Raw genomic sequence first — 22,752 nt, forward strand, 5'->3', positions numbered from 1 at the left:
AATAGACACAGAGTTTTAGTTTTCCAAGATGGGAGAAGTTCTATGGGTAGCTGGTGGGGAAGGATGCCCAGCAATGTGGATATACTTAACACTACTGCACTGTACACTTAAAAATGGGTAAAGTGGTAAATTTTATGTTAGGTTTATTTTTCCATGATTCAAATAAATATTGTTTTTTATAAAAACCCAGAGTCCTATACCTCAGAAACTCCAGGAGTGGTCATGGGTATTTGCATCTGAAAGACAACTATGACTTTCAAAATTAGATCACCCCATTCTGGAATCAGATAGTGTGATGGTTGTACAACCTTGTGAATATTTTAAAAATCATTGAATTTTACACTTAAAAAATACATTAGTACCCTGAGGAGCAATAAATAAATTGAAATTTGTTTTCAGCACCGTGCAAAATGGATTATCTCTCACTCTTTTTTTAGATTTGCTAAGGGAGTACTAAACAGACGTGTTTCTGCCTTTCTACCAAATCACTGGCACCTTAGAGCAGTGATTATCAACCTTCCTAATGCCGCGGTGTATTTCCATTGTTAAAAAGGGGTCACAACCCTCAGGTTGAGAACCACTGCCTTAGAGGATATGTAAAGATTTCTGCTGCCCCCACTCACCCACCTACCCGCCCAAAGGGCCGATTCCTAGCCCTCTGGCTCTGAGGCTACAGGTGGAGACAGGGAAAAGGCTACAGAATGGCATAAAAGGGCTTGGGCTTTGGCATCAGGCAGACCTGGGGAGGTGAGTTCAGAGGGATCCGAGTACACAGGGCTTTATGGGCCCCAGGAAGGTTTTATTCTGTTTGCAGTAGGAGGCTGTTAATATGAAATATGCTGCAATCTGACTCACATGCGTTGTGCAGGCAGAGTGGAAGTTGAGAGGTGAGGGGGCGGGTGAGTGGAGATGAGTGAAGACGTGGTGGCAGCAGAGACACGGCTGGGTTTGGAAACGTCAGCCCTAAAGAGGGGCTCAGGGAAGGAGCGAGCAAAGGAGAGTGGTTCAGGCCCCAAGGATAAGCATCCTGGGGGCCAGGGGTCAGCACATGGGGGCGTCAAGCCTTGGGAAGCTACAGGGAGTGTGTGATGCTGCCCACTCCCTGCTCAGCAGCCTTCTACACAGCAACACTGTGAATCCTCATCTTAACTCAAGCTCTCGGGGCCTCTGACACTTCCCCTGTGATTTTTATCTCCCTGACCACCAGGGCCCCTTTCTCTCTGATAACACAGGTTTTAAAGCCCGTTTCTTCTGGCTGGTTTTCTCTACTAGAGTGGATGATTGCTCGGCATATCCAACCTAGAAGGGAGGTAGATTTGAGCTCAGTGTTTGGATAATTTTCTCTTCACTTTCCATCAAGATACAGCATTCATAGAGTGAGGTGCACAAGTCTATGCACATGGAGAAATTTTTGAACTGCAAGAGTAGCCCCATGTGACGTGGTTCACACCATGTGGTATTGATCTCCCCATCAGGAGAGGTATTAGCAGTGTGGCCAGAGGAATGTCAGGAAGGGGAAGGGCAGGAAAGGGGTATACAAGTCAACTTGAGGAAAACAAAACAAAGGAAATTATTCGATTTTGAAAGCCTAAGAATATTTGTTTGCAAAATTATTAATAATTGGGTCTTACGTTCCCGTTCCATTGACTTAGCCACCTTCCCCAGATCCTGTCTTTTGTTTAAAACTACTGATAATAGATACGTGTGTCGGCACTGTGCTGAGGCATTTAGTATGTCACTTATCCCAGATAACCACATGAGGTAGGTGCTGTCATTTCCCCAGTTTTGCAGACAAGTTAGTCCATGCCTGGGACACCTGAAGAACTTGCCTGAGGTCACCCAGCTGGAATGCTAGGGGTTGGGCACCAGAGCCAGTATTCTTGGCCACTTGTCTTTTTACTATTGATTCCCAGGTTTGGAGAGTTAAGGGGCTCGGACATGGGGTAGGAGCTTAGCAGCTTAGGGGGAGAACCAGAGCCTCAGAATGCAAAATAGGTGAAAGCAGACCCCAGGAAGAGATCCCAGTTAAGGCAGCAGAGACAGCTTCTTCCTCTCTCCTGTGCTGGCGTTGGGGTTGCCAGGCCCATCAGGGAACTTGCTGGAGTCTGGCTTGCCTGTAGTCTCTTCTCCCTCACTCGAGACATCACTAGATGTCACCTAAATTCATGCTTCTGTTTCTTTTGCAGGCGGATAAGAAGGACCCCCAAGGCAACGGCACTGTGGCCGGGTTTGAACTGCTGCTTCAGAAGCAATTGAAGGGCAAACAAATGCAGAAGGAAATGTCAGAATTTATCCGGGAAAGGTAAAGCCTGGGCCCGTTCCAGCTCCGGGGGGCCTGACCATAGCATGCACCTTGGCCCTTTGTCCTGAGAGGAGTCAGCAGTAGGACCTGGCATGACACACTCAGCACTGGGCTGGTTAGGTTAGGGAAATGTGAGATTGGAGCCACCAATTCGTGCTCCAGATCTGGCCAGCAAAGGTGTAGCTTTGACCTGTATAGTATTTTTAAAGATTTGAACCAACATTTTTTTTTAATTGGTAGATTTTATATTAAAATCTGGAGACTTAGCATGCCTTGAAAAAGCAGACGGTTGGCAGGATTGCTTCTACATCCCTCATGCAACAAACAGCTGGATCTGAGAAGCAGTTAACTCCCCTAGAGGGGGTGTGTGTTCCCATTTTGCCACAGTCTCCACCACTCCCTATTGTTCCCCCAACAACTGTTTTAATTCCTTTACTTACCTACCTGGTCCTCATTTGAAGTACTGTCCTTTATCATGACTAAAAAGGAAAATGTTACCTGTCAATTCATCTTTAGCAAAACCGTGTCCCAGACCTGGATATTATAAGCCCTCCTTACCCCTCCCACCTCCATCCCTGCTGTCAGGGATTATAGCAGTGGTTTGTCTAAAGTGCTTGGGAACATAGATGAAGAAATAGCAAATTCAACCTGATGGAAATAGGAAAAGCCACAAAAAGGAAGCGAAGTTCCTTCTCCATCTCCCTCCTCTCTGTCCAAGTTTTGAGACTCACATACCCAACACCAGCACACAAATACTCATCACACGTCCCTGTACACAGATTTTCATCTGGCGTTTCTGAGACACACTGGCAATATTTATAGCAAAGGGCAAGATCTTTTAGAAGTATTTCTTTTTTAATTATAACAACAATAATCAAGGAATAGTGCTTTGATGTTTTAAAGCTCCCATTTCCCTTAGGGAGCCTATTTTCAATTTGTGTAATCAAATCCTTATTTTATGACCCATTAAACTGGTAGGACATTGAGAGGTTGCATAGCTTGAGAAAACAATAGCATAAAACTGGAAATGGAAACATGGCTGTAAAACCCAAAGCTTGAAATACTCCGTAACAACGTCTTGTTAGCAGTAAATGGAATCTGCCCTTTCATGACACTCTGGCCTCCCCAGAGAAAATGTAGATGCCTGTCACTTCTCTCATCCACCTTGGCATCCTGTAGGGAGGTCCTTTCAGAGCCAGGAGGGCCAGAGCTGAGATGCATAGGTGGGATCGGGCCTGGCACAGGGACAGACAGACACCTGCTGGTTTGTGGTGACCTTGGCTTAGGGAGGTGGGGCAGGGGTGAAGGTGATGCAGGCACTGGTTTGGGAGATGAGCCCAGGAGGCAGATGGTGTATGCTCCTCCTGTGCCTGCCACATGTGGCTGGCATGGAGGGACCAGGAGCGTGACATGGTTACATCAGCTTTCTAGAGAGATTCTTGGCCACAGTCAGGAGGGGCAGGACTGGCAGTCCATATGTCCTGGGGAAGGCTGGTGGGAACGGAGGGGAAACAACAGAGGGGTATCGGTCAGATTAGACTCGGGAGGACCTGGAGGCCAGCTAGGGGTAGAGGTGAGGGCAGAACTGCGTAAGGAGGAATGAAAAGCTGGGGGTCTCTTAGTCCCACATCATGCGATGGGTATTTCATTATGACTTTGTCAGTTGCCCTCTCTCCAACCTTCCATCCTTCGTCTGCTGGCTGCTGAAAGGTGATTCCATACCAAGGGCTCTCTGAGGCCCTGACTGGAGCACAACTTATGTCAAGCACAGCTTCTCTCTCCCACCACAGCCCAAAGGACCACTTAGGCAGTGAGCAATATACTTTTGACACCGCACTTTACGGGGATGTGTGAGGTAATCAGAACACTCCCCAGAGAGTTGTCTTGCCAGTGTGTCAAGGGCCTGCCTGCTGGACGCTACATTCATGGCAACTTTCCTCTCCAGGGACAGAGAATTGAGCAGCAGCTCTGGGCATTACCTGGTTTCCATGGGAATGGTTTCCACTCTTCCCCAGCGGGCTTGACAATTATCAGCATGGGAGAGAGGGAAGACAGTATGCTCTGTTCTTGCTTCCGAAAGGCTGCAGCCATCCGGGAGCTCTGGGGCTCGAAGGGAGAGGGAATAGCAGCGGATGTCCCTGGTGGGCCATCATGAGTTGCATTTATTCATTTAAGGGTCTCACATTTCTGTGCTAGGAGCTGTGTAAATGACAGCTCTCACCTTCACAGCCCTAGGAGACAAGTGGAAACATCCCATTTTGCAGATGAGGAGATGGAGATTCAGACCATTTTGTTCATGCATTTATTCAATAAGTATTTGTTAAGCACCTACAGTGCGTCAGGCAGACAGACAAGAGCCACGCCCTCTCAGAGCTTGAGGTATAACAGGTCCCTTTGCATAGCTGACATGTGCAGGGTATTGGGGCAGACCTAGTCTAGCACCAGAGAGCTGACGCACCAGGTTTTCTTCCTTTGCAGGATAAAGATTGAAGAAGAATATGCGAAGAACTTAGCTAAGCTCTCTCAGAACTCCTTGGCCGCACAGGAGGAAGGGTGAGTTGGGAGAAGAGTGATGGGAGTGCGGTGCACATGGGGACGCTGAGTAGGAGAGCCCCTTTCACCCTGCACGGAGCACTGGCCTGGGCCTGCTCTGTGTGGGAGGTCTCCATAGCTGAAGATGGGCACCTTGACTTGCAGTGGGGACATCCATGCTCAAGAAGGACACGTCCACCCTGTCTTCTCTCTAGTGACCCAGGGCCTCCTGCCAGATGCTGGGGCATGTCAGAACCCCTCCAGCCTGCACTCTAGTAGCTGGGCCTCAGCCTCAAGGTGTCCCCCCACCCCCCCAGCTCCCCTTTCTACAAGGGCAGGCTGGGAGAAGACTGGAGATGAGATACTTTTGTACCTGGCCTCTTTGTTCAGAATCTTTTCCTGGGGACCTGAAGCGCAGGGTCCCCTCCCCACCTTAGCTGTGACTGTCTGGACCTCTGTGGATGGGACCCAGGCGGGGGAAGGCTCAGCCTAACCTTCCCAGTCACAGAAGGATTCCTAGTGAGTGAAAGAGTCTTTCCCCTTATGTACACTTGGTGGGAGCGTAAAATGGTCCAGCAGTTCCTCAAAAAGCTAAACACCAGAATTACCATATTACGCAGCAGTTTCACTCCTAGGTTTATACGCAAAATAATTGAACACAAGTACTCAAATAAATTCGTGTATACACACACACAGAGCAGCACTGTTCACGATGACCAAAAGTGGAAAAATCAAAAATGACATCAAGGGGTGAATGGATAAACAACAGTGGCATATCAACAATAGGTCTCCAATGGACTGTCATTCAGCCATAAAAAGGAATAGGACACTGATACATGATATGTGGGTGAACCTCAGAAACATTCCACTAAGTAAAAGAAGACAGACACAAAAAGTCAGAATAGGCAGAATCCTATTTTTGTCCAGAATAGGCAAATCCCATAGAGATAGAAAGCAGATTGTTGGCTGCCAGGGGTTATGGGAATAGGGTATGACCCCTTAACACGTACCAGGTTTCCTTGTAGGGTGTGTATTTGCCATCTCAGGCTGCTACAACAAAGTGCCAGACTGGTTGACTTCAATGACAGAGATTTATTTTCTCTTAGTTCTGGAGGCTGAAAGTCCTCGTATCTGGTGAGGACTCTCCCACTGGGTTGCAGACGGCCACCTTATCACAGTGAGCTCACTTGATCTTTCCTTGGTTTATGCCCAGAAATAGAGAGAGGAGGAGCTCTCTGATGTTCATTTTAGAAGGACACTAATTCTATCAGGTCAGAGCCTCACCGTTATGATGTCACTTAACCTTAGTTACTTCCTTAAAGGCCCATCCGCGAGTGCAGCTACACTGGGGGTTAGGGCATATGACATATGACAAGCCCACAACAAGGAGATTGAAATGTTTGGAACTAGATAGAGATGCTGGTTGCATGATAATGTGCGTGTATTAAAGGCGTTCATCTAAAAGGATTGTTCACTTGTAAGTGGATAATTTTATGCTATATGAATCTGATCTCAATTTAAAAAATAATCAAGACTCTCAGGAGGCTAGTGTCAAAAGGGCCCCTACAAGTCCTCTGCCTCTTCCCAGCTGCCTCCGGCACAAGTCTCTGTTTGAATTCCTTCCTGTAAGAGGAAATGAACCCCCGAGGATGGAAGACGTTCTGTCGTAGAATGGTTGTGGTTGTCAGAGAGTTGCGAGGGGAAACAAGTCCAAATCTGCTTTCATGGCTTGAAATCCTTCGGGGGACAAAGATTTTGCCAACCAAATGTGGATTTGATTACACCTTCCACATGGTCTGACCGTGCAGCCAAACAACCGCCTTTGAATGGTTTTCAGCCCATCCCGCCAGCCACAGACTGCAGGGCCGCCTAGCAAGGCCATTGTCTCTTCCATGGAGGTGAGGGAGGTTACTAGTTGGTCCCTTCTGCTCCATGCACTGGGCCCAAGATGAGGGGCAGGAAGGGATTGTCTAGGGGAGTAGCCCTTGCTGCCTGGGAAGGGGCTTTCCTAAGCATCCCTATGCTCTGCAACCACTGAGCTGCTCCCGAGTCTTCCAGCTTCCACCTCCTTGGCCTGGGCTGCTGCCAAGGACACTGTGTCCTGCCAACATGCACAGCATATGCTCCTAACCCGAGCAGCCCAGCTCCACGAGTCAGGCCTGCACACCATGTCATGCACACAAACATAGGGATAAACACAACACAAGCTCATACACACCCATCAACACCACTCACTGACATGTATACACACACCCATCACCCTTGCACACACACACACACAGCACCCACGTGCACACAATCCAAGCAGTAGCCACTCGGGCGTGCACACCCCCCCACCCTATACAGAATGTACAGCAACACTTTTTTGCATTTACACCCAGTTTGGGGCATTAAATCTGGTCCACTTTGAAAACACTCAAAGCACAACATTGGAGCCTAGATATCTAGAAATTTAGGGCCATCTAAGAAGATCCCAGTAAGGGAGACTTGAGCTGCTTTTGCCATTTGAGTGCTGTGTCCAAATTAGTCTTCACGAGACGCATGCACATTGGTAAATAAACAGAATTAGGTTCTTTATTCTGCCTCCAGTTTCTCTTTCCTGCGTGGAAATGAAATGGAATTTTGGTTTTCCTGGTTGGTAATTATGACACTAACAAGCATTTTAATTTGTGCTTCAAATTATATGTTGGAACAGAAATGTATTTCAGATTTCATGGGTTTTTTAATTAACCTCTTTCAGATGAAAAAATTTATCTTCAAATGAGAGGATTTCTAAATGGCTTTATTATTGTTCTTATTTTAAGACAGAGTCTTACTCTATTGTACAGGCTAGAGTGCTGTGGTGTCATAGCTCACAGGAACCTCAAACTCTTGAGCTCCAGCGATCCTCTTGCCTCAGCCTCCCGAGCAGCTGGGACTACAGGCACCCACCACACCACCCAGCTAATTTTCCTGCTTTAGTAGAGACAGGGTCTCATTCTTGCTCAGGCTGGTCTGGAACTCCTGAGCTGAAGAAATCCAACCTCCTTGGCCTCTCTGAGTGCTAGAATTACAGGTGTGAGCCACTGTGCCCTGCTGTTAAAGGGCTTTTTTATAAATTGTGAAGTGAACTGGGGGAGTGGCAGTATGCTGGGGGGATGGCCTGGCCCAGAGGGCCGACTGAATGTTTAGAGTGCTGTCCTCCCATCTAGGAGTATCCAGATGAGGAGTGGGGCTGAGGGCATTGTCTTTCTTTCCTACAGTCTGGGATGACAGTCTAAGGCCACCCTGCTGTCCCTGGGCCAGTCACTCACCACATGCTCTGCTGACAGGGGACTTAAAGCTCTGTAGAAGGACTAATGTGCTTACACAAACTCTGGGCACCACCTGGGGCCTTTGGCTTCTGTGGCTCTTGTTTGCACCCCACCCTACCCCTGCGGGTTGCTGTGTGTTGCTCAGCTGCAGGGGCAAAACCCTGTCATCTCCCTTTAATCAAGTTCCCTACTGCTCCCAGGGCGACGTCCATAAAGCTTTGTGTATATAGTGCTGGCTTTCGCTTTAGAGCTAATTTGAGATAATTTGTGTGTATGGCCTGAGAAAGGGTCAAGGTTCCTTCTCCCCAACCCCCCATGGATGGACAGTTGTCTCTGTACCATTTATTAAAAGCACCACCCGTTCCTCCCTTTGCTGCAGGTCAGTCGACCCTGTCTGTGTGACTGCGTTTTGTTTCACTTATCTATATAACCGCCACAGCAGTTTCTGCCACCCCACCACTGCCAGACCTCCAGCCCTAGGTGGGAGCCCCCAAGGGTGTTGGGTGCCCAAGCACAGTATCTTGGAGCTCAGGGCCTTCATGCGAAGACAAGCGCCGACAGCATGTCTGTAGTTGCCCCGTCCTCACTCTGGCTCCTCTGCTGTGCTCCCCAGGCGGTATCTCCGGAGGGGAACTTTCTTTGTTAGCAGAGCAGACTCCTAGATGAAATCAGCCAGTTGCTTCTCACAAACACCAGCCTCAGCCTGGGCCAGCACCGCCACCAGGCAGGCCTGTACAGTGATCACTGGGCTCTGTGCTGTTCCATCGGGTAATTCTTGGCCACTGGCTGCTCTGCTTGAATCCCAGGAGCCTGGCGGCATGCTTTCTTTTAATCAGCTTTTGCCACTTGAGTTTAATGAATTCTCTGGGGAAGGTGGCTTTCTGATGACACCCAGGGAACTGAAAGGACAGCCTGGATTTGCTGGCTGGGCTGAAGTGGCGGTGAGCAGGGAGGCAAGAGCGTTGTTTGGAGGTGAGCGAGGTTAAAGAGTTCCAAGTCCTGGGGAGTGCAGCGCTGACCTGTCTTTGATAGACGTAGGGACTCACTAGATTTCTTCTACTTGAAGCCTCTGCATGAAGCGGAGAAGTGGTTTCTCTGAGAGGACTCGGCCAATCCCTAGTAAGCTGTGGGCAGCATTGGGGCTCAGAGCTGGAGACTCAGCACTAGACAGGATGCACACTCCTGAAACCGTGACTGTCCCTAGGAGGTCACTAGACCCACATGGTCCAGCTTTGCTTCTCGTGGAGGTCAAATATCTTGGGGTTCCCTGTAATCAGGGCTGTGTAGCACCTTCTGTCTGAACAGGGCTTCTCCATGGAAAGGGATCTGTTTTCCTTCCTTGATTTGTTAGCAAACATTTGTACCCCTCATCAGCAGGCCAGAGAGGGATGATGCTAAAGCTCTGGGAACAGTGATCTGCCAAGTGTCTAGGCCCTCATAGCGGCCGAGGCTTTGGGACCACACCCCACCTGCTTCTTACACTTCTCCTGGTCCTGTGAGCCTCTGGGCTCCTGAACATTACCCCAGCCGCTCAGCTATTCTCCTAGCTCCAGATGTAAGGTTAGCTCACGTTGGCTTCAGTGGCTCATCTGGTCCCGAGGCTTAAAGCACATGTTTATCTTGTGCCTGGCGTTATAGACCTCCCCAAGACATGTGAGGGCGGTGGCCACTGAGCTAAGGTTGGCGCGACTCTCTCTCAAGTCTCACCATCTCTTTCATATTGCAGCTCCCTGGGAGAAGCGTGGGCCCAGGTGAAGAAGAGCCTTGCAGACGAGGCGGAAGTTCACCTCAAGTTCTCCGCCAAGGTAACCCCTCCCTGCAACCTCCCTGGTGTGTGTGATCTTACACAGTGGGGTGCCGAGAGATAGTTAGAAAGTTGGTCCCTTCTGCTCCATGCACTGAGCCCAAGGGATAGTTAGCAAGGGTCTCTCTGGCTTGTGGCATTTGCCACTTTCCCTGGTGTAAATTTCAAGCCACCAACACGAAGTCACTGAACACAGAGCTGGAAAGATACACACGGTAACACATCGGGAGAAAGTACTCTTAACAGGTACTGCAGTCTAAACAACCACCAGTGTCCACCCAGAGCGTGGATGGTAGTAAAATGTAGTTAGGAAACTGCTGAGTATTTATTACCTTTGTTTTTAATATCATATATTTAATTGTAAGTTTATATAATTTATTTTATTTAGTTAGTTTTTTTAGGGAAAGGGTCTCTGGGTGACAAGTTCTGTCAGCCCAGGCTGAAGGGCCATGGTGTGATCAAGTTATCCTCCTGGGCTCCAGTTATCCTCCTGCCTTAGCCCCCCACGTTGCTGGGATAACACTATGCCTAGCTAATTTAGTTTTTAATGAAAAGGCTGTTTAACAACCAGCACAGAAGAATTCTGAAAATTTAGCAGTCTCCTCCTGGGAGCCTTTGGGGAATGGGCCTAGCACCCCTTCATGTAGTGAGAGTAGAACCCCCAAGTTTCTCAGGTGAACCCCTGAGTGATGAAAACCTCCCTCTTTGCCAGGCTGTCAGAGGACGGGATTGGCGTGTTGTATCTCTTCTACCCTGTTTCCCCAAAAAGAAGACAGTGTCTTATATTAAGGTGTGCTCCCAAAGATGCACTAGGTCTTATTTTCAGGAGATGTCTTGTCCTTCCTGTGAGTAGGTCTTATTTTTGGAGGATGACTTATTTTCGGGGAAACAGGTAGGTGTTGGGAGATATTAGACTATGCCAAAGAGATTTGGTTTTGTTTTACTTGTTGCTGCTCTGGAATTTCAGAACAATGAGTAAATGACCCTTCTTTCATTTGGTTCTAAATCACACACAGCAGGACTTGCTTGAGGACAGGGATTTTCACTGTACCCTCCCTCCTCAGGATGGTGCCTGACACATCGTGGATACTTGATAAATATTTTACAACGTAATGACTAAGGGGAGCCCTCCAACTATTTCCTCCCCACCCTGCAGTCTTTTCAGGTCTATTTCCCTCAAGATTTCTTCCTGTTGCCAGATGAACTCCTCCTCCCTGCTCCTTGGCTCATATCTCCAAATTCCCTCTCTGAGTCTCAGCTACTTTTTAGATGAAAAATAAACTGTCTCAGTGAAGTAATTCATACTAAAGTGTGCATGACTAGTGGGGCTACCATTCAGCATGCTTGCCTTTTAAAGGAAGGGAGGCCCTGGAGAGTGGCACCATCCCTGTGACCCTGGCCTCCCCTCTCCTCTCTCCGCCCTCCCACCGTCACCAGTCACATACAGCAGGGTAAAGTGCTTATACTCTTCTTTGTTATTTGGAAGGAACATCCCCCCAATCCTATTGCTCCTTTCCAGAGCTTCTGCATTCAGCACTCTTTGGCCTTATGCCTTTCTCAGAGCTGTTCTCAGTGCATTATAATTCCCTGCTTTGGGGTGCTGTATGGCATGCGCTCTTGGAAGACAGAGGGACATCAGCCTACGATGGTGCCCTGCACACCGAAAGGCAGAATGAACAACTCAAATAGCCGAGACTGAGAGGGCCTCATCAGGAGCTGGGTGGGAGGAGGGGATGGTGCTCTTACCGCTCCCCATGCCTAAGGGATACCCGTGTCCCAAGACTGAGTAGACACCAGATGTGGATGATAATTCCTGATTCACAAAGCCACGCTAACCTCATTACACCAAGCACTTCACAAGAAAATTGCTACTTCAAGCCCTGGCAGGGAAGGGAGCTCCATGAGTTGGTCTCTTTCCTGTGCTGCATATAAAACAGCATGTTATTTTAAGCCACAGATCATGAGGGGTGTCCCTAGGTTTTCCTTCTCCCACCAAAGCCCCTCGTAGCTCTGTTCTCCATCATGGCAGAAACTTCCATTGATTCGAGGTGCATAGCAAGGCCACCGTGCTTAGGGGGTGGGTCTTGGAGCCAAGGATGTGAGCTTCTGAAAGGTCACCTGCTGATCCCCTGGAATCCTGAACCCCTAATTCTCAATTGTGTGGAGACTCAGCAGGTGATAACATACTCTGTGATGCAGGAGTGGTGGCATAAGTATTCTGGAAGGTTATGTGCAAGGCATAACTCATCTCTCAGCTTTACCAACTACCGTGCAAGGTGGAATGTCCATTTCACAATGAGAAGGGGCCGGGAGGTGAAATTACAGCCCGTGGTCACCCTGCCAAGGAGACTCAGCCATGAAGGAAGCAGAGGAGAGGACTGAGAGACCTGCTCTCCAGACATTTCTTCCGGTGGCACCCTCTCATCAACAGACTGGTGGCATCTCAAACACAGAATCTTGTTCTGGAGGGGCACTCTGTCCTCTCAGAGGATGCCAACAGGGCGGTGCAGGCTGGTCCCAAACCACCAAATGCTCAGAATATTTTAAGCCAGTGTTCATGACACAGGGCAAACTCACTCCATCTTTCAGCTGATGAAAGGCTTATCAGCCTCTGCTGCTTCCAGCCTGTCGGTCAGCACTGATGGCCCCGGGCAATCGTAGTAGCAGCCTCGTGGTTTTATGGAAATTCCTTGAGATGAAAGAGGCTCCCAGGATTTATTTGTCTGCCATGAATAATATAGCTCCATATGCTGAAAACCCATTTTAATGTCTGCTCCAAAAGGCTTATTGAAATTCTGGTCTGAATGTTCTGTACCAGGGGTAAAAGCTCTTTAAGAAATGCAATTTTTGTTACAGCAATTTTTCTGGCTTTTTTAGGCTTCTAGCTCAAGCCATTGCTTATAGCAACAGGTTGCTAAAGAAACAGGTTGCTATATACAAAGGAGGTTATACCTGGCTCCAGCTGAAGAAAGGAGAAGAGCAAAATTCCTTCAGTTGGGAAGAAATCTAATCCTGCAGATTTTAGGGGGCAAGGAAGTCAGGAGACGTGACCTTTGTCTCACTGTTTTTACTAACGAGCTCTGTGACCTTGGGCAAATCAGTCATTTAGCGCCTCTGGGGTTCCATTTCTTCCTGTGTGGAAGGAAGAATTCAGACTAGATCAGCAACTTTAAACTTACTTGACAATAAGTCAGGACCAGCTACGTTTTACACCAGCCCTCAGAACACACCTACACTGGCCACATACAGATGGGCACTCACACATGTAGCTGAAATGAATGTTTCGTGAAACAGTATTTTTCCTCCTCCTGAAAACATACTCTGATATTTCCTATTCCAGTCCAGTCTATTCTCACCAAAAAGCTGGTCCTGACTTATTGAATTGATTTCACAACTCTTGGCCACCCACTGTGTAAAAAACACTGGACTAGACAGTCTCTGAAATCCCTTCAGACCTGGAATTTCTCTTATTCTCTCCTGATGTGGGAGGTGAAAAGAAAAAGAGGCGGAGAATTTCAGAAAGACAAAGTGAAGTTGCACACGTGACCTGGCCATTAGGAAACAGGCCTCCTGGGAGTCCTCAGGGACACAGTGACGGGAAGGACTCCTGACTCCCAAAGATTCTTTAAAGTTAAGAGTGAGTCTTAAAGATACCAAGCTAACTGCTTTTTTTTTTTTTTTAAAGAAAACAATTATGTATTTAAAAAGTGCTTAGTATCGGTAGAGAGATGGAAGACCCACTTCTGACAACTAGCAGCATTACGTTTCCAGAATGTCATTCGATTTTGGGGAAAGACTTTTGGTGCCTTCCTCAGACCACAACCTAACACTGGGGCCCAGAAAACCTTACTGTTGAAAAACTCCTCCAGCTTGGTCCTGGGTACATTTAAGTCTGATGGTCACTTGCTTTCCAGGTCTTTAGAAAGAGACCCCAGGGGTACTGTGTTGGCCACAGGGTCCCAAGGCGGCTGACTTGGGCAGCCACTCCTGCGGGACAGCAAATTCCAGACCTGTGTTCATGGAAAGGGCTTTGTTTATTCTCACGAGCTCTCAAGTTTTCTGTAGCATCCCACAGACGGCCACCAGATGGGGATGTTTTCCTACACAAGGAAAGTTCTAGGGGTTCAAATAAATAGGACATTTACAACTAATACCAGGAGGAGAGGAGTGTGTTGGGATGGCCCCTTCTCTGTTAATCACCCAACAGCAAAGCTGTCCTTTTGTCGCCCAGGGGTTCAGCAATGAAGAATTTGCTGAACAGGGGCTGGGGGGCTGGAGAGGGCACCCACCCTGTACCAGCTTTGGCAGGACACTCACAGTCCTATGTGTGCCACTGTTTAACACAGGAACACCTAAGGCCTGGTGGTCCCAGGAGAAAAAGACAATGTAGCAGAAACCCCATGAGGAGGGGGAAGAGAGCAGTCACAGAATCGCAGGAGTCGGGGGCTGGTCCAGGTAGTTGAGCTGTGCTCCCGGAGGCCCCCCTGGGATGGGTGGAGGCAAGTTGGGGTGCAGGGGGCACAGGCTGAAGGTAAGGGGTGCTGAGACTGAGTCGGGGAGATGCCTGCCCAGCCTTGGCCAGAGCCGGTGCACATCAATATGTTTTCTTATAAAAGAAATCCTGTGCTCACAACCAAAAAACAAACGAACAAACAAAACAGTTTTAAGAAAATGTCTTTTTTTAAAAAATAGAGGTGGGGTGGAAAAGAGGGAAAGAATAAAAGAGAAGAAAAAAGCTTGAAAACCTGATGTCACCAAGCTCAATCAAAGTATAAATCTCTTTGGCCCTTGGAATACAAGGGTCGTTGGTCCCCTGCGGTGGGGATGGGAGGTGTGCCTGTGTGCCAGTGAGCTGAGAGAGTCAGGACACAGATAGGTGACAAGGTGTCTGCCCCCAGAGAGCTTCCAGTGTGGAGAGAGATGCACAAGCAAAGCCCTCCGGGGAGTTGTGGAGCCCAGTGGGTACGTGAGGTCCCGGGTGTGTGGATTAACCTGCTGCCCACAGCCCACAGAGTGCGTGTAGCAGCACGTCACATTGTACACCGTGAATACAGACATGGAAAATTTTTTAATTAAAAGAAGTCGTGGCTGTGGAGGCTGAGAGGAGGAAGGAGTTAGCAGAGGTGGGATCCGGCTGTCCACTCATCCGGTAGATATGCAGGCTGGGGCCTGGTGAGCTAAGGTGACTTGCTCAAACCGAGACCGCTTGTCCCCACCTCCATCCCAGACCCACCCTCAAGTGCCTGGGGAAGGGGGTGCCCCCACCCTCCATGGGGTCGCAGCGAGTGCCCCAGGGCCTGAGTGTGCTTCTCCTCTGCCCGCGGCAGCTTCACAGCGAGGTGGAGAAGCCCTTGATGAATTTTCGTGAGAACTTCAAGAAAGACCTGAAGAAGTGTGACCACCACATCGCCGACCTCCGCAAGCAGCTCGCCAGCCGCTACGCTGCGGTGGAGAAGGTAAACAGGCTGGCAGGCTAGGGCTGCTGCTGGAGGGTGGGCCTTTGTCCCCATGTGGGGCACTTTGGGTGGCTGAGCCTCACGCCCTCACCTGAGGACCCCACCCATCCAAAGGGCATGTAGGAGCTGCCTTCCTGTGGCGCTCAGATGGCCACCCAGAGGGCCAGTGGAGTGAGGAGGGACTACAGCTGTCCTGGGGGGCAGCATGGACTGCCCACATGCAAGGACGTGGGCATATAAAACGTGGCAATACACACATTTATGTATTATGGTAACACATATGTATTACCTAGGGAAGAAACAGGCATATTTCAATTTGTTGAATGTATTAACTTATTTAAAACTAAGTTACGCTGCAAAAAGAACATTGGTACGTGGAAAAATATTTTAGTTAGCACACAAAAATACAAAATGTTATTTGCCAGAAACAATCCCCATCACTTCCTACCTAGTATTTTGATTTTTAAATAATATTTATATTTAAATATTAAATATGAATAATAATGTTTATATTTAAACATTAAATACAGAAGACTAGGCATACCCGTATTTTTGTGGACACAGAACCTTGATGTGCTGCTGGTCCTCATGTGGTCCCTGTGTCCAGGCCTCACCTGGTAGATTCTCTCCTGACTAAATCGTCCCATTCCCAGTTGTCCAGTGGCATCCCGTCCTGCTCAGTGGACAGAGCCACGGCTGGTCATACTTCAAGGCTCTGCAGGGAAGGAGGTGCCATCATGGGCACAACGCTGCATGTGGCCAGCTACCCCCACCAAAGGGCCATGGAACGGCAGGAGGTGGCCAGGAGGAAAGGCAGGCGTGGGAGGGGTGGGGAGTGAGGCGGCTGCAATGGCCAGTCCAGGCTGCCAGCCTGTAAAGCACTGCCGGGAGGTGACACACGTGGCCTTTGTGGTCACTTCCAACCCTGAGAAGCTAAGATTTTAGCACTGCCTGTGTCCCCAGACCACATACAAGCTCCAACAAAAACACAGTCTGAGAGATAGATGGAAGCTGAGTCCAGCTGTCATGGAGAGGGACACAAGACCTGGGTTGCAGCCCTGCATTGCCCCTCATGGGCTGGGCGGCACCACTCTGGAGGCTTGGCGCTTCCAAGCCACTGTGACATGATCCACACAAACAGGGAAAATGGGGAACTTGTGCAGAGAAAAGGGAGGTGGGCCATGTGTCGTATGAGGCCCCCAGCCCTGGGCTTTATGAACAGCGTCTCCATGTCCTGTCATTGGACCACAGGCCCGGAAAGCCCTCACGGAGCGGCAGAGAGACCTGGAGATGAAGACCCAGCAGCTGGAGATCAAGCTGAGCAACAAGACAGAGGAGGACATCAAGAAGGCCCGGAGGAAGTCCACGCAGGCCGGTGAGCACAGGGCACCCGCCCGCTGGGCTACATGGCACAGGGGGCAGGGCCAGAGGCGGGACGGGGAAGCTCCTCTGCCAGACTGCAGACCGCCTTCTCTCCTGTCTGCCTGGGGATCCCAATGACATAACCCTGGGGATGCAGGGGTGGGAGCAGGCCAGGCTGTTTGCAGGCCATGGTGGAGGCTGGACTCTCACTCCCTCTCCAGTGATGCTTCCCTGACACCCCAACCCCTAAACCTTGGATCTCAGACCAGGAGGTGGACAAACTTCCATACGCTGAAAGCTCAGGGCATTGTCTCTGCTCAGAGCCCACGGAAATGCACACCCCACGCCAGCTGCCCCAACTCTGCAGGAAGTGACACTCACTAAGTTTGGGCTCCTGCCCCAGGATAGACAGAGGCCCACATTTTATTTAAAGAACCAGATTTTAGAGTCTCTTGGAGAGAGCCCTCCAGTAAGGTGCTTTCTGCTTCCACCTAGTGGTACAAATTAGCCAATACACAGGGGGAGGTAGAAGAAGGGATGTTTCTAAAAGAAGGCGCGTTCGTCCTACATGAAAGAACACATGCGTGTAAAACGTGTGTCTTGCCTCTGGAATAATAAATTCCTGGATCCATAAGTAGAATGAATAATATATGTATTACCTAGAGAAGAAACAGGCATATTTACATTTGTTAAATGTATTAACTTATTTAAAACTAAGTTACGCTGCAAAAATAACATTGGTACATGGAAAAATATTTTGGTCAGCACACAAAAATACAAAATGTTATTCACCAGAAATAATCACCATCACTTCCTACCTACTGTTTTAATTTTTAAATAATATTTATATTTTAATGTCTTTAAAGTAGATCATATAGTCTATCTTCCGAGCTTCCTTTTTTAATTAGTATATCTTGTTTCATTACTTATAAATGTGTTTACACAGCCATTCATGCCTATGAAACTTTTTAATGGTTGACTGGTGTCTAGTTGTATGATTCTACCCAAATTTATTTCATCATCCCTTTAATTGAGTTTTAGGACTTCTGTTTCATTTTTGTTTGTTTATTTATGTATCTATTTTGAGACACAGCCTCACTCTGTTGCCCCCGTTGTGGCATCATAGCTCACAACAACCTCAAATTCCTCTTGCCTCAGCCTTCCAAGTAGTTGGAATTACAAGTGTGCCCCAGGACACCTGGCTAGTTTTTCTATTTTTAGTAGAGATAGGATCCTTCTATTTCTCAGGCTGGTCTCAAACTCCTGAGTTCAAGCAATCCGCCCACCTGGGCCTCCTAGAATGCTAGGATTACAGATGTGAGCCATCACACTGGGCCGATTTTTAGGACTTTGAGATTGTTTCAGAGTGTTTGCCAAAAACAGTGATGCTGGGAACTGTATCTTTGTGTGTGTGTACAACAAGATCTGCATGGAGAGAGAGCATAGATGCCGAGTCGAAGAGTTTTGTTCATTTTTATGGATATTTCCAAATTACTTTCCAGAAAGTACAGTACTATGAATGCCTCTTGCTTAAATGCTTATTAGTATTGTATGACTTCAACATTTGAAGTCACTGGTGTCTGGTCACAAATAATGAATTTTGTTTTTAATTTCCATTTCTCCATGAGCATTTCAAAAACATAAATTATTTTTGACTTTTTCTCTATGAACTAATTAACTCAATCCCATCTCCATTTTCTTGCTAAATGGCTGACCATGGAGTCTTCATACATTAAGGAGTTAACCCTTCTGCTATTTTTCTGTTCAGTAATCTTTTTTTTTTTTTTTTTGAGACAGAGTCTCACTTTGTCACCCTCAGTAGAGTGCCCTAGTGTCATAGCTCACAGCAACCTCAGACTCTTAGGCTCAAGCAATTCTCTTGACTCAGCCTTCCGAGTAGGTGGGACTATAGGCACCCGCCACAACACCTGGCTATTTTTTTTTTTTTTTATTTTGGCCGGGGCTAGGTTTGAACCCGCCACCTCCGGTATATGGGACCGGCGCCCTACTCCTTGAGCCACAGGCGCCACCCACACCTGGCTATTTTTAGAGATGGGGGTCTTGCTCTTGCTTAGGCTGGTCTCGAACCTGTGAGCTCAGGCGATCTACCTACCTTGGCCTCCCAGAGTGCTGGGATTACAGGCGTGAGCCACTGCACCCAGCCTCAATCTTTTCTCTTGTGCAGTTTAGGTTTTGAGACTGTCCTAGAAAGACTGTCCTTTGCCAGATTTTTTTTTTAATCCCCTGGGTTTCTTTCCTCACATTGGTGCTCTGACCATATTCCACAGGTTCTTCTTTGTGGTGCTTTCATCTCTGCGGTTTTCAAGGTATTTGGCTATTTGGAGTTGATTTCGTCTTTGAGCCAAGAGTGGTTTCAAAGAATATCTTTACGTTTTTATAAGCAAGGACTTTGTTACTGTTGTTTTCTAATCTTACAAAGTTTTTAGTTTTATTGCATTGTTATCAGATGATATGGCCTCATATTCCTGTAATTTGGAATGATTTTGTGATGAAAGCGACTAATTCTTTGGCCTAACCACGATACATGTAAATGTCACCTTTTCTGAGCCCGTGACGTGTGCCAGGCACCAGGCTACGTGCTTTAGACTTAGAGTGTTGTCTTTGTTGATCTGCACAGTCTCCTGTAAAGAGAGGTGTTTTTATCCTTTTACCAGTGAGGAGACTGATGGCAGGAAGGATGGGAAACGCTCCTAAGGCCCATGGTGGCAAAGTGAGAATCCAGTCTCCTCTTGTCCAAAGACTCTGCTTGTTACCATTTTGCTGGACAGCCTATTACTCAGAAAAATGCCAGCTGTTCTTTCTCCCCGTTCCCTTTCCTCCCTCTTACTTATCTTTTCAAGGCTGCTGGAAGGAAGGGCATCTGGATCCTCGGAGGTTTTCCTTCAGTTCATTGTCATTGTCACCATAGCATACATTGATATTTTGCTATCTGCACCAGTCCCTATTCTAAGCACATTACATACATCAGCATCTGCAGTTTTTATGATTATGTGATAGCACAATTTTACAGGTGGAGAAACAAAGGCACAGACAAGTTAAATGACTTGTCCAAGATCACATAGCTAATAAATAAATAGTGGAGTTAGGATGACACCTCACACATTCTGGTCCCAGAATCCATATTCTTTTTTTTTTTTTAATTAAATTATAGCTGTGTACATTAATGTGATCATGGGGCACCATAGACTGGTTTTATAGACCATTTGACATATTTTCATCACACTGGTTAACATAGCCTTCCTGGCATTTTCTCAGTTATTGCGTTAAGACATTTATATTCTACATTTACTAAGTTTCACATGTACCCTTGTACATGTGATGCTATTTCAGAACTTGATATTGGCCTGTTCAACATTTCCACTTGATTCTGGCTAAGTCTTGAAAGGTGACATGCTTCCAAGTATTGGTCAATTTCCTTTAGATTTTCATATTTCCGAGAATAAAGTTTCTTGTAATATTCATTAAGGATTTTTTGAATTTCTGAGGAGTCTGTTGTTATTTCATCTTTGTCATTTCTGATTAATGAAATTAGAGATTTTACTCTTTCTTTTCTGATTAGGATAGTCAGAGGTTTATCTATTTTATTGACCTTTTCAAAAAACCAACTTTTTGATTTATTGATCTGTTGTATAATTCTTTTGTTTTCAATTTCATTTAATTCTGCTCTAATTTTGGTTATTTCTTTTCTTCTACTGGGTTTGGGGTTGGAATGTTCTTCCTTTTCCAGTTGCTTGAGATGTCCCATTAAGTTGTTAACTTCCTCTCTTTCTGTTCTCTTGAGGAAGGCTTGCAGTGCTATAAATTCCCTCTTAGGACTGCCTTTGCGGTATCCCAGAGGTTCTGATAATTCGTGTCTTCGTTGTCGTTTTTTTCCAGAAATTTGGCAATTTCCTTCTTAATCTCATCTCTGACCCAGCTATCATTCAGCATAAGGTTATTTAACTTCCATGTTTTTGTATGATTTTGCAGATTCCTGTTGTTACTGAGTTCAACTTTTATTCCATGATGGTCCGAGAAGATGCAAGGAATAATTACTATTCCTTTAAATTTACTGAGGTTAGACTTGTGACCTAAGATGTGATCAATTTTGGCGTATGTTCTGTGAGCTGATGAGAAGTATGTGTATTCAGTTTTGTTGGGATGTAATGTTCTGTAGATGTCTGCTAAATCCAAATGTTGGGTGGTTAGGTTTAAATCTAAAATTTCTTTCCTCAGCTTCTTATTGGAGGATCTATCCAACACTGCCAAAGGAGTGTTGAAATCTCCGACTATTATGGAGCTGGAGGAAATCAAGTTGCTCATGTCTGTTAGAGTTTCTCTTATAAATTGAGGCGCATTCTGGTTGGGTGCATAAATATTCATAATTGAAATCTCATCATATTGAGTATTTCCCTTAACAAATATGAAGTGACCATTCTTATCCTTCCTTCCTTTTGGTGGTTTAAAGCCTATTGTGTCTGTAAATAGAATTGCAACACCTGCTTTTTTCTGATTACCATTTGCCTGAAATATGGACAACCATCCTTTCACCCTGAGTCTATATTTATCTTTTAAGGTAAGATGTGACTCTTGTATGCAGCAAATACCTGGCCTAAGTTTTTGTATCCAGTCAGCTACCTGTGACTCTTCAGAGGATAGTTTAAGCCATTCACATTAATGGAGAATATTGATAAGTCTGGTAAAATTTTGAGTATTGAGTTTTTTGAAAGTCCAGTGGACATTTTTAATTTTTTCACCATTGTGGAAGTTGGAGTTTGATCAAAAGTTTCTGAGTGAGTTTGCTTTTGTGGTAGAGGATTGTGCTGGTCATTATGGAGGATATGTCTGAGAATATCCTGAAGAGCTGGTTTGGTTATGGCAAATTTCTTCAACATACGAATGTCATTAAAGTATTTAATTTCTCCATCATAAATGAAACTCAGTTTAGCTGGATATAGCATCCAGGGATGAAAGTTATTTTGTTTTAGAGATTAAAAGTTGATGACCATCCCCTTCTGGCTTGAAAGGTTTCAGCAGAGAGATGTGCAGTCATTCTAATATTCTTCCCTTTATAGGTAATGGATGTCTTGCGTCTGGCTGCTTTCAGAATTTTCTCCTTCATATTAACACTAGTGAAGTTAATTATGATATGCCTGGGGGATGTCTTATTCGGATTGAGTCCTGCTGGGGTTCTGAAACTGTCTGCTATCTGAATTTCAGAATCTCTTGGCATGTCTGGAAAATTCTCTTTCATAATTTCATGGAGAAGGGCCTCTGTGCCTTGTGAGGCCACTTCATTACTTTCGGGGATTCCAATGAGGCGGATATTACCCTTCTTCGAATTATCCCAGAGCTCTCTGAGAGAATGATCCGTTTTTGTTCTCCATTTCTCTTCCTCTTTGAGAGTTTGGGAGCGTTCAAATGCTTTGTCTTCAATGTCAGAAATCCTTTCTTCTGCCTGATCCACTCTGTTACTGAGGGATTCTACTGTATTTTTCAGATGTTTGAGGGCTGCAGATTCTTGCTTCAGTGCATCAAAATCTTTGGTGGTTTTGTCTTTAAATTCATTAAATTCTTGAGACAACTTTTGAATTTCTCCTCAAATTTCTAATTCTGACTTTTGAATTGCTCTTCGAATTTCTAATTCCAAATTTTCCTCCATTCTGTTAATCTTGTTTACAATCCAAATTCTGAATCCTATTTCTGACATCTCGGCCAGCTGTTTATGAATGGGATCTTCAGTTACATCTGCCACATCTTTCATGAGGGGGTTAATCTATTCTGGTTATTCATGTTAGCAGAGTTTTCCCGCTGAATCCACCCCATGATTACTTTACACTGTTTGACTTTTCCCCTGGAGCTTTGTCGAAGACCCATACACTGCTACAGCCGGAGAAACTGGGGACCTATTTGGTGTGGTGGGGCTAAGTGATTCTGTCTTATTTTCAGCTGGTCTCTGTCTGACCCTAGTGAAACAGTTACTTTGGGTTGAAGTCTCAGCTG

General features: G+C 46.5%; 1 protein-coding gene across 7 annotated transcripts in view; it reads left to right on the forward strand.

Moving 5' to 3' along the window:
* The window catches only part of GAS7 (growth arrest specific 7), a 251,170-nt gene that overhangs the window by 215,641 nt on the left and 12,777 nt on the right, over positions 1–22,752 (forward strand). For all 7 annotated transcript variants that reach the window (XM_053568734.1, XM_053568739.1, XM_053568735.1 and 4 more), the window contains 5 exons: positions 2,187–2,302; positions 4,781–4,855; positions 9,854–9,932; positions 15,259–15,387; positions 16,639–16,762. In XM_053568734.1, coding sequence (XP_053424709.1) covers positions 2,187–2,302; positions 4,781–4,855; positions 9,854–9,932; positions 15,259–15,387; positions 16,639–16,762 — 523 coding nt within the window. The remainder of the gene's footprint in view (positions 1–2,186; positions 2,303–4,780; positions 4,856–9,853; positions 9,933–15,258; positions 15,388–16,638; positions 16,763–22,752) is intronic.

The sequence above is a fragment of the Nycticebus coucang genome, chromosome 18 (assembly GCF_027406575.1).
Source record: "Nycticebus coucang isolate mNycCou1 chromosome 18, mNycCou1.pri, whole genome shotgun sequence".
NCBI lineage: Eukaryota > Metazoa > Chordata > Mammalia > Primates > Lorisidae > Nycticebus > Nycticebus coucang.